General features: G+C 51.5%; 4 protein-coding genes across 4 annotated transcripts; 1 reads left to right on the top strand and 3 right to left on the bottom strand.

Annotated features, from left to right (window-relative positions):
• Positions 1 to 1,361: 1,361 nt before the first annotated feature.
• Positions 1,362 to 1,514, bottom strand: N7539_000860 (uncharacterized protein; the record flags this gene model as incomplete). Its single annotated transcript, XM_056930464.1, has 1 exon — positions 1,362 to 1,514. One exon carries the CDS (start codon positions 1,512 to 1,514, stop codon positions 1,362 to 1,364), a length of 153 nt encoding a protein of 50 aa, XP_056794757.1.
• Positions 1,515 to 2,927: 1,413 nt separating this feature from the next.
• N7539_000859 (uncharacterized protein) lies at positions 2,928 to 7,485 on the bottom strand (the record flags this gene model as incomplete). The annotated part of the gene is made up of 4 exons (XM_056930463.1): positions 2,928 to 3,553; positions 3,615 to 7,034; positions 7,096 to 7,381; positions 7,444 to 7,485. The coding sequence occupies 4 exons, from the start codon at positions 7,483 to 7,485 to the stop codon at positions 2,928 to 2,930; spliced, it is 4,374 nt and encodes a 1,457-aa protein (XP_056794756.1).
• Positions 7,486 to 7,889: 404 nt separating this feature from the next.
• On the top strand, positions 7,890 to 10,146 carry N7539_000858 (WD repeat NOL10/ENP2 family protein; the record flags this gene model as incomplete). Its single annotated transcript, XM_056930462.1, has 2 exons — positions 7,890 to 8,106; positions 8,168 to 10,146. The coding sequence occupies 2 exons, from the start codon at positions 7,890 to 7,892 to the stop codon at positions 10,144 to 10,146; spliced, it is 2,196 nt and encodes a 731-aa protein (XP_056794755.1).
• Positions 10,147 to 11,396: 1,250 nt separating this feature from the next.
• N7539_000857 (uncharacterized protein) lies at positions 11,397 to 14,465 on the bottom strand (the record flags this gene model as incomplete). Its single annotated transcript, XM_056930461.1, has 3 exons — positions 11,397 to 13,955; positions 14,044 to 14,142; positions 14,220 to 14,465. The coding sequence occupies 3 exons, from the start codon at positions 14,463 to 14,465 to the stop codon at positions 11,397 to 11,399; spliced, it is 2,904 nt and encodes a 967-aa protein (XP_056794754.1).
• Positions 14,466 to 16,543: the final 2,078 nt, after the last annotated feature.

Here is a 16,543-nt window from a genome sequence, read left to right as displayed (position 1 = left end):
CTGCCGGTGCACATTGATAGCAAGTGACACGATCGGCTCCCATGACACGGACAAGATCGTCGTCGATAGTAGGACGGGGTTCAAAGAATGGGTTCCAAGGTCCACCCATCGCGGTACTGCGCTTGAGAATTGTGATCTGCAGCCGTCGGAGGATCAAGAAATTCTTACCTGTTTGGATCAGAATTGGAAGATCATCGATTGCTGCGTAGTGCGTGCACTGCATACTGAGCTGGACGGGCGATCTCCATCCCGGAGTGGAGCCCTTGTTGGAAACTATTGAAAGACCTATGTAGTAGGTTACTGGGAAGTCAACGGGAAGTTCTTGACCATCGCCATGGTAGGACCTACCGCGCCAGAAATGTCCGACTTTTGACCGAGGAGAGAGCATTCGAGGGGTACACGATCCGATTATTTAAAGGGCTTGTGGTCAGGTGAGATCGCCTCAAGACCCACGATCTGCAGATCTATCTCGTGGAGCGCCTAGCATTCCGTTTCTGTCCATGGCAGGTTGATGGAAGAAGTTGACCAGAATATAGCACCACGTGGACGGGAAGTCCCTCCCCCCCCATTTGACCAGACACCATCCTTGGATAGGATACTAGACTGGACAGACAGCAATGCAAGTGGATCTCGTGGATTTGATCCCTTGTCAGCTTCTGTTATCAAGTATTCACATTGCGCGGAAGACGCGTATAATGCCCTCCAAGTAGCGAGCGTCAAAACTGATCAACCATATCAAAAGATGGAAGACACTTCCAGTACAGCGATCTCGCGGAAACGGTCACTATGATCTCCTCGCCTTCGTCTTTCCAGTTCTTTGCATGTCTTATTGGATGTCAGCAACACAATAATGCACCGGAGCCTTATCATTATCAACCTGACCCCGAGCGACATCCAGTCTACCGAAAGCAAGAAGGAACAAGGTCTTGTGGACATCCAGGCCTTGTACTGGTGATTGTATAACGAAAGAGTATCCAATTTCAAGATCGGGAAAGTATGCTTTTGAGAGCATTGGCCCATCTCATACACAACATAACAACATAAAAGGTCATAATAAATACAGAGATTGATGAAGCCAACAACCAAATGTCACACGCCAAGACATCATTCATAATGCAGGTCATCGTAAGCGGCGATTAACACAAGTCGCTTTTTGTATGAAGGGGGTATCGTTTACTAAGGGTATGAAATGGTCGTGCAAACGCGGATCGGACGTAAGATGCGAGGGTCGAAGAGATGAAACTGAAAGCCAGATGCAATGTACCGCGACATGGGTCACAAGAGGCAAATTGTAGCCCCCCTCCCCAAAGCGGGCAACACGACTCCATTGCCGGCATGATTGACATTGTCCGAGGACTGGCTTATGCTGCATCGCCCTCGCTTTCCTCGTCGGAGACTCGCTTGCCTGCGAACGGCCCCAGCTGATGTTTCATGGCGTAGGCAATCAGAGCGCCGATGAAGATCAGGATGAAGATGAGAATGAGAATGACAACGATGGTGATGTTTCGTTGCATAGTGGCGGATTAGGGAGAGTCTCAAACGGTGCCGGGTGACTCTCAAATGCGTGATGCGATGACTATGTGATGAGTTGAACTTGCGGAGATGGGTGATTGGATTGAGAGAAAGAAAAGATTGCAGTGAGCCTGGTCAGACTTGACGATGAGATGCTGATGATCGAGTGAGAGAGAGAGTTCACTTTCAATGAGTAAAGCTGGCCGGTGGATCAGAGGGAGTTGTCGGACAGTGCACTGATAGAAAATAACCAAGGACTGATGTAGTATAAGTATAGGTAGTCGTGAAGCAGTGCAAAAGGGTACTACCCAGCAATCAAAACTCAAGCTCTCAGAAGTTTGGATTCAGATCTCCTCGCAGCACGGGTGGAGCTGCGTAGGAGTAGTGAGATGAAGACAGAAGAAAAGCTCCATCGACAGGAATGTGAGATCTGGGGTTTTATCAAAAGTGCGACCGTCCCCAGCCATGTGATTTTTTTGGTTTCCCTTTCTGTTTTGGTTCTGCTCATCTTGGGGGAGCCATGCAGGCGATTAAAGTGAGGTGGCTGGGGGAAGCGCTAACTGCTTTGGGTGGGACACAGCCAATTTGGGACGCGATCGTCGATGACATCCATGCAGAGATGCCTAGAACACTGATTTTTCGTAGTTCAAGTTTGGGACTTTCAGATTGAAGCGGTTTCATCAGTGAAAAGGATTCTCCAAAGTGACAAGCCGATCAAGCTGTGAACCAAGCCCACTGGTAAACATCGAGATGATCTTAAGCAACATCGCAATGACACCCCAAAAACTATCTTGATCAGTTGATACACCAGAGAAGTGATGCGATGACTAGGTGACGTTTACCAACGATGTTGATTTGAAATTCCACAGGGCGCCAACTTCTTCATAGACAACTTCTCTCAAGCAGCAACACCTCTTCAGGTTGGAACATGGCACGTGAAGCCACTCGCGATCCTATACACCCATTGCTGCCCAATTCGTCCACCGGAAACTCGTCGCATGGATACCCCGAGTTGCCTGGAACATGCAGTCGTGCACAACATGATGGCTCTGTTGATAGTCACTAATATGATAGATCAAGGTGGACGAATCAATTCGTAAAACATACTCAACAATGCCCGTTCCTGCGCCAGGCGCTAATCAAGTACCTCAAGTCATGCTATACATTCATTGACTCCGAAGTACAGGCAGAAAAATACGCCCATGAATGACGAATGCAAAGTCCCTCGTCATGCACGCATAGAAAGAGAAAAAGCTTTGAATGGTATCTAACCCAACAGAGAGTAAAAATGAAAATTCTGGTAATGCAATGCCCCCCCGTCCACTCCAAATCCATGCCGGGTTTCAAAACGCCGAGGGTGAATTATCATCGCAGGGAACAACAAACAATCCGGAATAAAGCTGGAATCGTGACACTCAGAATATGTAGCTGAGTAGCTCTTGCGACCGAAAAGCAGTGGCGATATGCCATGGAAGCGTGTTTTCCCGTACACTTCGCATGCCGCGAGCACGGGCTAAGGACGCCAGGTCACGGTACATGGCGAGAACATCGCCAAGCAGGGCCTCGTGCGAGCCGGCGGGCCGTTGAGAGAAGAGGATATTGACCGTTAAAGAGAAAACTCCATCGCTGTCAGATACACCCTTACGTCGTAGGAGATATCCGCTGGCCAGTGCGGGACGGAGTTCTGTGATGTGAGGGGAGATATTTAAACGGTGAGATAAGATGACGGCCCAGGAATCGTCGCATACGTCTGCAAGGACGACATCAGATTCGGGCTCAAGTGAAGGATCTGTAGGCGTGGACGGATTGAACGCGGCATGAGGCGTCGGCGCATTCCACACCTGGTCAGGTGAGGCCATGCTAGTGTTCAGGTTCGGTGTCGAAACGGGAGTCGAGGAGAATTGGCTATTCAGAAGACCCGCGGTCATGCCAGAGAATGGAATGTCAAGAGAGAGGTCGGGCATAGTATTGACGGACACAATGGTGAAATCGAGGGAATGTGGTCGCATTTTGTTTTGCTGATCCGCCAAGTTCGCCCAAGCTGTGAAAGATAGAATGTTAGCGGAATGAGTAGATTGAAACAGAAAGCTCGAGAAGCATACCCTCAATCTCTTCCGACTCCATCGGGTCGGTACTGGCTAGTACTACCTTCCATCGTCCCTGGAATTTATCCAGCACGTGCTTGGTGGTGGCCCAAACTTCGTTTCGTACTTCTGACGTGGCGCGGGCAGAGCCTCGAGTACGATATCGCAAACAGTAAGCCATAGTCGTCTGGAGAGAACCTGTCCCATCACACCACGCAACGGACACCCATCGCTGATCACAGCTCTTGGAGTACGCAATGTGGAGACTGCGGCCATCTTGTAATGGCGAGACTTTGTCAGACGCCAGCCGAAAATTGATCGACTTGGGTAGGTTTTCTGTAAGCAAAATCGCTGGGGAAAATTGAAACGGGCAGGACTCGGCGTTCGGAGGACGACATCGGTTATAAATTTCGAGAGCGAGATTCACGTAGTCACTTTGGGTTGCCACGGCCATGGAGTCACGTTGGGTAATGAAGTCGATTGGGACAATCTGGAGTACCACTTCATTGACTCGCCTCTCGTGCGATCGCCCTACACTAGCAGCGATCTGTTGAAAGAGATTCCAGAAGGCCGCGCAGATGTCCGCGAGAGCTGCCGCACAGGAGAATGGATTGACAATGTAGAGCACGATATTTGAATTAATCGAGACAGTACCTTTCGTGAGTTCGGAAGCCATGTTGTCGCAAATTGCAAGAAGAGACTGCATCATGGCAGAATAATCTGAAGATCCATTGCCCCATGCCTTGAGGCCATGATCGTCGCCCAGAGAGCTGTCGCCACGAGAATGGGCTCCAAAGTGACAATTTTCATACGACTGACCTAGTCGTTCCAGGAAGACATCGGCCGCTTGACGCACGACGCCAGGAAATACACAGTAAGCAGTGACGTCCTTAGAACCATGTGCCGGTGCTAGTCCGAAAGTATCCCAAAAGGACATGGCAGGAGGTAGAGCTTCCAGCCAGCCTTTTCCACGGCGTACGCGAAGATGCGGAGCTGATAATTTGAATATCGAACCCCTGCCCGGGTCCTTCGCAGTCATCTGGGCATAGGACGATCCCTGCATTACGTCTTCGTGTAAAGAGCTGTACCCCTTTAAATTCAGTCTTTGGATATCTCCCAGGAAGGACACATCCTCGAGATACTCAGATAATGAAGGGCCTGCGCCCCCAAGAGTGAACAAATCCGCTTGTTCACAGAGCGTGTGTCTCAAAGATGATTGTGTTATTTGGTCCGCAAGTAGCTGGGCAATTGGGATCTGCTCCTCGCGTCTCAGAAGGACTGGCAACTGACGACTTTGTGAAATAGAGAAGTACCCGGTGTAATTCCAATCGGAGAAATTGGACAGGAAATTTCCCAAAAATGTGGTGTTCTCACCCTTGTGCCCGACGCCGGCGTTTGGAAGGATGGCTGTTGATGCTGGAGAGCCCACAGATTGCATGTCCGCATCTGACGAAACACGTTTTCGCTTCAGTTGCTGGTGGTTCTCCAAGGCGGGCAAGAAGTCCAATTTTTTCACATCATTATTTTCATCATCGTCACTGCCTTCATCTGTGGAGTCCGAAGAATCCCCTCCAACCGTTTTGGCGACCTTGCTTTCGCGGTATTGACCATATTTGGCAGCAGAGTCGTTTCGAGGAGCATTAGGGACGCCAACAGTGGGGATCATAGAGGTGTTTTCGGCCGCAAGATTCCCTGACTTTCCCGCCGAAAACCAAAACTTTCCCATGTTTCCATACTTTTGATCCCGGCTACCCAATTTCTTTTCGAAGTCCACGGCCTGGTAGTTACCTTTCTGCGGTGATGTGTGCTCGTTCCCTTTTTCTGGATTTGGTCGCGATCCAGAAAACAGGATTTTCCTGATATCCACGGGACTCAAAGGAGGGCTGATCGTCTGACAGGATGGACGTGGGGATGCTGAGGACGATGCTCCTTGCCCAATTTGATCCTTGGACGAGGCTTTGTTTTCTGTCACAGTTGAGGTAATCGGCTGAGGGTCTGGTTTCACCTCATCCGGAACCGAGACGTCGTTGGGCACGGGCGCGGGAGAAACGACATTTAAACCCCCCTTGTCGTGACTTGGGGACAAAGTGGTAGGCACTTGGGCCAAGTTCTGAGGCTGATTGACGACCATTGTATCAATCATGTCTTCAGCTTCAGGTTCATCGAAAAAGCTGAAATCCGCGTCGGTGACGCCCTTTGATCCGAAGTCTTTGTCATTCATCTCGCCGAAAAGATCGTCATTGTCGATGGCATCATAACGACCGCTGCCAACGGCACTCTTTGGTGGAAGTTCGGGGACTTTCTGAGCTTTCGATTCGGCAGGTAATTCTGGAGAGAGGAGATTCACATCGTTCGGAGAAACCCCATGAGCTGCAGTATTGGGCACTGCATGTCCAGGGCCACCTTCAGGGGGCGTTGGGTAGACGAGATTAGCACTGGAAAATTCGGGATACTGGGTCATGCGAGATAAGCTCTCGAAATTATCGCCAGCGTCAATTCGAGGGGATATCTCTTCATTCTTCGAAGGAGGCTCGATTGCCGGTACGTCCTGGCTGGTGATTTGACTCGTTAAACCAGCTGCGGTGGATAGCCAAGTCTCCGCAAATTCCAAAGGATCTGCCAGAGAAGCCTCGGAGTTGAAAGATTCATCTGTCGAGATACGCCTCCGGAAGCAAAATCGAGCCGGCCAAAACATCCTTTTCAAAGGAAGCGCGGCCTGGCCTTCATCTCCTTGGCGTGCGGTCTCTCCTGCAAGTCTGGCAAAAAAGGGCTCCCAAACCTCGACTTCCACCCACTGCTCGTCCTCAGTCGTCCCGACATGAAGACCAAAATTCTTCAGCCATTGGATGACATCTAGTTTCCATTGCCTTCTTTTGGCGACAGACTCGCCTGATATGTTGAGCCCAGGCGAGGGAAGATTCGGCGGTTTCTCATCTGTGGCAGCAAGCCTCGCAATAGCGCCGTTTGGACAAAGCCAAATGTCAGTACCAGGTGATACCCGTGATAGATCTTTTATGTCGTCGCCAGGACCGAACAGACGTGCGATGCCAGGTTGGTCAGTTGTTTGTAAGGATACAGTCACTGTTCCCGGACCGTTCAGCTGCACGTTCAGGGTGGTCAAGTTTGAGGATGAGAATAACCCCTCGCTATCAATCCTGGCATCCTCGTATCCGAAATGACTGACGGGTGTGAAGAGTGTGCGTGAGCCGATAGGCAGGGCACCATGCTTGTGAACAAGATGTAGACTTAATGCCCCAGTGACGGCTGCAATGAATGCAGCGTATATAGCAACAGAGCTACTATATCCATCAGGCCGACGGGCAGAGCTCTGACCCTGCGGTGTCCGCTGTGGAGCGGACTGCGAGGTCTGTTGGGATTGACCTTCCGCTGATAGACCTTTGATCAGCTCCGAGCATTTGATGCTCCCAGATGCCGAAACTGCGACGAGGTTTAGCTGACCACACAATCAAGGATATCGGACAAAAACAGAATCGCTGACCTTTGAGAGTCGTCGTGTCGACGGAGATCTTTGTTGTCTGCAAGTCGCCCTCTTTGATGTATACAGGAGACAGATTTCCAAATACTGGAGTAGGGGAAAACACCCAGAGACCAAGTCGCCGAGGACAAGACGCCAAGCAGCCTATGTTTCTCAAAAGTGCCTCGAGGTGCTTAAGACGACCGAGGTGTTTTAAAATAGTATAGCCGTTTGTCGGTCCCTCTTGTGGATTACTGGTAATGCCAGACTCCTCAGTATAGATCCTCCAGTAAATGGTGGAGAAACCACCCTGTAAGCATTGAGTACTTATGATCAGCTGGCAGTTGCGAAGCCGAGATTATAATAACTTACAATTAAGTGAACATTGGTCGTTGCGCCTCCGGGAAAGTCCATTATTATTCAATGTTTGCGGACGGGCCCGGGAAGCAGGCACAGATGGGGACAGGGTGACCGAGGCGTTTGCGAGGAGTCATCTCCAAAGATGAGACGCGCCACTGCAACGATCCGGAATTTCAAGCAAGCCAAAGCACCCCATTCAACGTCAACAATCGTCGTAGGGAAATCAAGCAAACTTCCAGTGCTGAACTCTTTGTCGCTAGCTCTCAAAACAGCTTCGACCTGAGCGAGTCCGGGGGAAGTTCAAAGGGGCGCTCGGGCCAATCACCGAGATCCGCACCGGCACATCACGTGGCTGCTATCGCTATCGGGATTTTTTTTTGGTCGCCGCGCATTTTTTTTCCAACTCGGGAAGCTGTGACAGCGACGAGTGAAGTGTTATATCTGCAGACTTCTGCGCCATGAAGTTGACAAATCAGTCAGAGGTTCCGGTGTACACCATCTCGGGCTCAAACACCGCTCGTCCCTTGCCCGAATGGCTCGCCCGGCGCCGCAAACGCAGTTTGAAAGATGATCCCGAATACGCAAACCGCATTGAGCTGTTGCAAGATTTTGAGTTTGAGGAAGCCAGCCAGTGTGTCCAAGTTAGCGAAGATGGAGAATGGGTCATGAGTACAGGTATGTTTGGGTGATTGCTCTGCTCTTCGCAGCGCGCGATATTGACACAGTTTGCTCCTAGGCACATACAAACCTCAGATCCATGTCCACCAACTCTCGCAGCTTTCTCTTTCCTGGGCCCGCCACACTGTCGCGCTTAACACAAAATTCATCCTTCTCTCCTCCGACTATTCTAAGTCCCTTCACCTTCAAGGCGATCGGTCACTCGAATTCCACACGCCTCAGGGCTGCCATTACACCACTCGGCTTCCGCGTTACGGACGAGACATCGTTTACGACCGGCAATCAACAGAGGCATTGATTCCTTCGGTTGGTGTCAATGAAAACGGTCTAGGTGAGGTTTTCCGCATGAATCTGGAGCTTGGAAGGTATATGCGATCTTTCGAAATCGAAGTTGGGGGCGATGATTTCACATCCGCAGGCGGAGGTGCCTTGCAAGGCGGCATCAATACAGGCTCGGTCAACACTGGTGCCATTGCGGAGGAGAGCCACAATCTTCTCGCGTTCGGTACATCGATTGGCACGGTGGAGTTGTGGGATCCCCGTGCGAAAGGTCGAGCCGGCATTCTCATGCCACCTACTCATTCTGTAGGCGATGAGACACGCTCTGAGATTACTGCTCTTGAGTTCCACCGGAACGGTTTGACCCTCGGAACAGGTGCCTCTAATGGATTGATCCATCTTTACGATCTTCGATCACCTGTTCCTTTGCTGAAGAAGGATCAAGGTTATGGCTTCCCTATTCACACACTCAAGTTCCTTCTGCCATCTACAGAAACCCGGGAAGCCACCATGGATCCCAAGATCATGTCTGCCGATAGACGAATCATTAAGATTTGGGATCCCCGCGACGGTGCTCCTTGGACGTCTGTGGAGCCAGCTGTGGATATCAACGACGTGGCGTGGTGCAAGGACAGTGGAATGCTTTTGACTGCCAACGAGGGCCGCCAGCAGCATTCCTTCTTCATCCCTCAACTTGGTCCTGCGCCCAAGTGGTGCTCTTTCCTGGACAATCTGGTCGAGGAGATGGCCGAGGACCCCAACGACCCCAACGCTTTCACCAGTGCACAGGCTGGCTCTGTGTACGACAACTTCAAGTTCTTGACCGTTCCTCAGCTCCGCAGCCTCAATTTGGAGCACCTTATCGGTCGTACCAACCTCCTCCGCCCGTACATGCACGGTTACTTCGTTGCTCAGCGCCTGTATGAGGAAGCTCGCCTGATCACCAATCCGTTCGTCTGGGAAGAAGAACGCGCTAAGCGCGTCAAGGAGAAGATCGATCAGGAGCGCGAGAGCCGCATCCGTGGCAAGAGGAAGGCCGCTGTCAAGGTCAACAAGAAGCTGGCTGAGAGACTGCTTGATGCCGAAGAGAAGGCCGAGCGTCGCAGAGCCAAGAAGGTCCTTGAGCGCGGTGGTGATGTCGACATGGTCGATGCTCCCGCCCCAGCTGCAGAGACTGCTGATGCCGAGGCTGAGGCCACCGACAAGAAGGAGAAGAAGAAGGGTGTGCTGGGTGACAGTCGTTTCAACAAACTGTTCGAAGATGAGGACTTTGCTGTCGACGAGAATTCGTTCGAATTCAAGCTCATCAACCCTAGCACTATTCCTGACGCTCCTCCTAAGAAGGAACGCGGATTGACTGCCGTCGAGCAAGAGGCGATCGACGATGTCCCCGACTCCAGCGACGACGACGACGACTCAGATTCCGATGCCGAAGCCCAGAGACCCGTTCGGGAGAAGGCATCTAACAAGATTTCTACCGCGGACTACAAGCGCACCAAGCGTCCTCCGCCACGCATGCAAGTCTCATCTTCCTCCAATACAACATCCACACGGGATCGATCCTTCGGGTCCCGCGCGCAGAACATGAAGACCAAACAAAGACCAGTCCGTCAGAATGGCGTAACCGGTGAGCGCGAGGTGAGCTTCATGCCCGCCTCCAAGTCAAAGAAGCAGAAGCCCGAAGTCCAGTACGACAAGACTGAATTCAAGCGGAAAGAACGCCGCAGCGCCTCGAACAACACATTCCGTAAAATGTGAGGCAGCGTATATTATCGAGCGCTGCATTTGGCACTATCAATGGCGTTTGGAAGGAGTTTGGTCTGTTCTCTCAGTCGGCTTGACAGAACTGGGTGTGTTTTTTGTTTTTCTCACGTGGTTCGAAGCTTCCACGATATCTATTCTTATGTTGCATGACGGTGTCGCCTTCAGCATTTAGAGCCTTCCTTTTGTTATATACCTCAATCAGCACCTAAAAGTATTTGAGAAATCTTCTATCTTGAAAGTTCAAATGCTTCTGCTACTTATAACACCTTGAAGCCTATCCGAAGACGAGTATAACCACTTTAGTGACGTGGGACTGGAAACCCTTTTATATCAATAGTGGGTTTCTCGGAACTGCACAATAGAGTCCTAACGAATCTTGAACATATTTCGTCAGATGGAATCGACAGGATTATCGCCTCCCATCATTCCCCAGAAATCAGCAATTTTACAATTCCACAACCTCATCCAACAGGGTAGAGGCGAATTCGGAACCGGTCTTCGCCTATGAATGTTGGGGGTTGGAAAATTGGACTGATCGGGTTGATGAAAGGTAGGACGAGTACGGGTCCTGTTAAATGAGGTAGGCGGCTTGGTATTTGGCCATGTGTAACTCTCTTGACATGGGGCAGCATGTCTCTCCTTATTGATTGTCGTCTGCGGAATCATATCTATTGCTTTTCGTTCAGTGCTACGTAGATGGTTGCAATAAGACCATGTGGAAGGTCGGAGAGCAGAATCATCACGCTCTTCAGATTCAAGGACCTGTCCTCTTCTAGTCGGAAGGCAAGCCCAGGTTCATGTATTAAGAGGAGAGCGGGGCAACGAATGAACAACCCATTACAGTCAATTGAATTGGTCCATATGTTTCGCGACGAAGCTATGTGCGCAAATGGAACCAAAGGCAAGAAAGGTAAGAACTAGACAGGTACAACAAGCCCCCAAGTCTATGAAAATAATTGCAGACGTGCGTACAGGACTCAGAGAGAAAATGGGAAACGTGTCCAATGTTAGAATGAATCTATGGAGAAAGAAACGGTGACCGATACCATTTTGAATCGAAGGGTCGATATCATATCTCAGGGAAAAAAAATAAAAAAAATAAATAACAGGCAAATTGTGGGGGTATTGGCAATGTACGTCAAAATTTGAGCAAAATCGGTAGGAAAAGAAGATTGAAGGTTGAAGCTGGGAAAAGGGCTTAAAGGACTCACAAAAGGAGAATCGCTTCGGTCGACACCTCAGTCTTACCAGCCAGCTCCACGGCGTGTGCTACCTCGTCTTGACGCACCACTGGTGTCCGCGCCGTGGGTGGCATGGCGATTCTCCTCCAGGCTGCGACGCGAGACACCAAAGTCGCTCATGGCGAAGAGCAGCGGCTCGTCATCCTCGAACATCGCCTGTGGAGGAGGCGCTCTGCTTGCGCCAGGACGGTGGATGGACCCGCGACGAGTTTCACTTGCCGAGTTCCCGCTGTTGCTGCCACTGGCATTGCCGTCATGGTCATCACGCTCGACGAGGTGAGACGGAACAGTGGCCCCGCGGGCAAGACTGCTGGATGCAGAACTGAGAGAATGTCCACCAGAGAAGCCTCGTCCACGAGAACTGGCAAAGCGTGGCTGATACAAGCTGGGCGAGTGAGACGTTGCTGAGGCTCGCGCCGCGTTCGGGCCGCGGCCGGCAGTACCGCTTGTCACACTCGACGGGCCTTCCGATGGTCGTCTCCCGGTCAGAGCCTCGGAATCGGGGTTGTCATCTTGGGGCCGCTGCTGTGGAACCGCGGGCGTCTCTGCGCCGAGACTCATGCTGCGGATGACTAGGTTGAAGATATCCTCATCATCACCCGAGTTAGGACGGCGATGCTGAGCAGCTGAGCTCGATCGACGGTATGCTGGCAAGAAGACACGGGGCGATGTTGGGATATCGATTGCGCCTGCAGCCGATGTGTTGGGTTGGGTGGCTTCTAGATGAGGGTTCTCCTCAACAGTTGATTCGTGATCCTGACGAGGACCTCGACGAGTCTGTTCGGTGATGAGATCATCCGCTACACTGTTTGAGCTTAGGCGTGACCGAATTGCAGGCGTATGTGGCGTGTGGGGGGAGATTGGTTTTCCAGGGGAGGAAGCCGTCGAAATAGAGGTACCGGAGATCATTGGTGGAACTCCGGAGAGCTGTTTGCTGGAGGACAACGAGGAACGTTGCAAGTGCACGGATGAGGAGATGGATTCGTAGAGGGCCGCGTTGGAGTCTCGCATCTGCTGAAAGCGTGCAAGGTTTGGTACGATACGTCTCTGCGTGTTGTCGGCGCTTCTCAGCGTACTCTTACGCATCAGATCCTTCGACGAGTCCAACATCTTCAAAAATTCGGAGATGTTTTCGTCGTCTGCATGGAGTGACTCGGCACTCGTTCCAGTGAGCTCTGAGAGGAGACCAGATCCCGGTTGAACATTGGATGAGGCTGCACTAGCCTTGCCACTGGAGTTATCATCTTCCAGCTTCATAGTGCCTGCCGAGGATGGCCGGCCTCGTCGATTGCTGAACGAGCTGGTGTAACGAGAGATTGGGACGGGTCGTGGGGAGGCTGACGTAGAGGAGGAGAAGGCAGGTTCTGATGCGAGAGAAGCAGACTTGCGAGCAGAGGCCGCAGAGGAGGGAGGCGGCATAGGACGAGAGTCAGCTGACGTTGCACCTGCAAATCGAGAGGAGGTAGTCCGCGGGGAAGCTCCGAGAGGAGTGTCTGTCAACGATGGCGATGCAGAAAGAGGTGGGGCTTTGAACGCTGGGAAAGAGACGGAGGGCCGTCGAGGGGAACTGGGCAAGCTTTCACTGGCAATTTGCGCGGCACGGCCAGGGGGTAGAATTCGTGCGGCTGGCACGGCCAAGGGTCGCTTTGAGTGAGAAGTAGAGGGGGACGAGGAGGCTTCGCCTGCCGAGTCCCTGACGGCGCGTAACGCAGATATTGGACTAGTCCCACTGTTCGCTCCAACCTGGTGATACGTGGACAAACTACCGTAGGCACGCGAGCAGTCTGGGTTGTCGGTCGACCATCGCTTGACAGGCATGGATCCGATCTCCAGATTGGGGCGAGCGACGTCGGTGGAAGGCAAGGACGGAAGAAAGATGTCGTCGTCAGCTCCCATGAATCGTGAGCTCAGGATCGCTTCGGAATCATCGACACGAAAATCGCAATTTGTCCGAAATGTGACCTCTACTCCGAAGGGCCCGGCAGGAGAGTCAGTTGGACCAAACCGATAGGTCTCCACGGTTTTTTCATGACCCTCATAGAGAGGCAGAGTTAGATGGTCCCGATTCACTTTGGGCCATGCATCATGCGGAGCCACCGTGGGATCAACGATACGGTATTTGACCTGCAGAGCAGGGCTTTGCCGCGCTGTCGAGGACAGTCGGGACAACTTCCAGGCTGGAAGTAGTTTGCAATACGTGAACAATGACCTGAAGAGAACGATACTCTTTTTGTACACTGTCGGCAGCATCGACCCCAGGTCGGCCGATGGCTTGCTGGTCGCATCTCCCAGCTCTATCCGCCATCGTTCGAGTATCACGTCGTCCGAGTCCTGGCGACTGGGATTCAGCCCAGTATCTCGAAACCCTGCAATCGAGTCCTGCACATCCCAGCGTTTCCCATGCTCATCCAAAATCACCAGACTCTGTTTATTCGAGAGCCCGGCAGGGTCTAGATAGGTTTCGATGATCAGCGGCGGGGGTCGGTTTGTGGTAGCATCGCAGGTCCGCCATGTCCACAATTGTTCTCGAAGAGCATCGGTATCTTCAATTTCGACATTGAACTGTCATATCCCCAAATATCACTCCGTTAGCGCTTGCCTTTTGGAACAAACAGGGAACCTCTATGCAGACAACAACACCGTGACCTACCCAGCGATTGATCTTGGGTGTTTTCGAGTCTTTTGTATATGCCAGCGGCAAGTCAATACGTGATTGAAGAATGATGAGAGCTGCTTTGGTATGGTAATTCTAGGGCAAGACGAACCGCACTTGTCAGAGACGTCCTATCCTTATCTGAAATTCAGCATCGTTGACTCCATGCTTACCGCAATGATTTGACTCAACTTCGCGAGGGCTTCTTTGCCTGGTGATTCCGAGTCTTTTGACGAGGGCCCCGGGGCTGATTCTGGATTTGCATCGATGCTGGGACCCCTGGTCTGATGTGACCGCCCCTCTGTCGCCGGAGACTGTGGCGCCGACTCGGACTCCCTCAAGTCGTCCCGGGCGGCAGCAGACTGAGAGGTAATCTTGGGCGGAGGCGGAATGGCGGGCGACCGTGGGTGCTGATGCATCTTGAAACTTTGGCCGGAGATGATCAGTCTTGATGGAGAGCGGGATCAAGGATGCAATGCTGCAGACCTCGACCCCCAACTGACAAGATCGGAGGGGCGAGCACTATCAGTTGTGGCGGAGTGTGTTATCAGGAAGGCGAGGAGGGTTCGATGGAGCTAGAGCCGCAGGCATGCTAACAAACGAGCCGACGAAGAAGGCTTAGATGCTTGGAGCAGAGAAAGTATGACGATACGAAGGGGGGAAGTGGATGAAAGGATGTGGCCGCGACCAGATGTGTGAGTGCAGGCAACTGCGCATCAGTGGATGGACGTTGAATGAAGTCTGGAGCAAGAAGCGGAACGCTGGAGAGCTTTGCGGACCCTCGGAGTCTGCAATGGAGCTTCTCCGCATGGACCGGCGGGAGCTCGTTGTCGGATAAGGAGGGTTGACGACTCGGCACAGCACAAGCACGATATTTGCTATCTATGCAATCATCGGGGCCGTCGTTTCCAACACTCGGCAAGGGACATGCACCGGGGGGGAAAGCCTTGAAAAGGGAAGAAAAGCAGCGCCAAGCGTGCGAAACAGAACTAAGATGTGAGACGATAGATGATAGATGGAGGACTAGTCAGTTGCAGAAGGGGGTGGAGAAGCATAGGGTCGAGGCTTTGATTCCGTCTTGTCTGTGACGCATACCTGGTGACTCGACTGGTCGACAAAGTTCAAGTCAGCCTGGAACGCCACCAACCAGCTGATTCAAGCGAGTGTCTGCTGGAAAGAATGTACGCTGGATGTCAGTTTCTTGGGAGATTCTCTAGCTGATCAAAGATTATTTTCATTCTATGGAGAGAGAGGAAGAGGGAGAGTCATGTGTAACTCGGCAGGTCCATCGACTCGTGCGATAGATAGGGAAGATGTCATCATATCATGGAATTCGTCACAAAGTATGCCGATGCTCTCTTATCAGGGCACCACTGCACATTCCCCCGGGCGCAAAGTGGACACAGCCTCAATAGTCAAATCTGGTGCGGGACAGGAAGATCTCCTTTTTTGAAGGATGACTACTACTCAAGGGCACACTATACGGCTATAGTAGTACGACCATGTCATTCCGTGCCTGGTCGCAGGTGATCTACCTGCCAGAATCAGAGCCCTCATCTCGCTGCCTCCTGGTCAAAGAGTATTCTCCCTAACCGTTGGAGAGATAAGGAGGAAGATTCACCTACCGTGACTATCAGGCGTATGCCAAGGAACGGGGGGGCGTCTACAGTAGAGACTCGAGAGATCAATCAATGGGCGTGAACTGCATGAGGTGCTTAGGCACCTATCCTCGAGCCTGCCCTTCGAAACGAACGTGTCATCTAAGATGTGCTTTACATAACATGTGATCAATGATGGCTCTCAGACTACTGATGGGTGTGTATCATAGGATTGAGATAGTGCTAATCCTGATCGCGCGTTTGATGATCAGTTCAAGGTCCCTCCTCCCATCCTTCCAGACCTTAAAATCGTACCGGAATACAACGAGTATATAGGCATGGGTTAGCCCCTTGTGAGACTGATTGATGCACCGGTCGTATATGCATATAAATGAATTATATTTGAAGGTGTATATAGCGACAGCAAGTACTGAAATCATGTGGCTCAAGCACATAGACGCACCTACCGAACAGAGAATATCTCTATTCTCCAGTACCTCATATACTGTGTAGTGTGTAGTGTGTAGTGTGTAGTGTGTACTACCTTGTACCATATAGGGGAACGGCCTGACAACCCTTCTGTTTAGTGTCTACTACTACTACTGACGACCACGTGCTCTTGTGATCTCATAAGGTATCACCTTTCAGCTCATTTAGGTGTTATGACCCCGGATCCATACCCAATTTTGCATACCATTTCAACCCAGTCAACGAAGCAGATCAGCATCAGGTGCCGATGGGCGCGGTCCCCAGTACCTAGGTAGTACCCTGTCCGTCTAGCATGTCCACGCTCCACTGTCTACCTGATTGCCCATGTCAGTTCCCCAAGCAGTCATCATCTCAGTCCATTCGGAGGTCATTATGAGTGCAGTAGGTACCTGTACACATCTATCATAATT

Source organism: Penicillium diatomitis, assembly GCF_028827545.1.
Source record: "Penicillium diatomitis strain IBT 30728 chromosome Unknown utg000001l_segment0_segment0, whole genome shotgun sequence".
NCBI lineage: Eukaryota > Fungi > Ascomycota > Eurotiomycetes > Eurotiales > Aspergillaceae > Penicillium > Penicillium diatomitis.
This window is presented reverse-complemented; position numbering and strand designations above follow the sequence as displayed.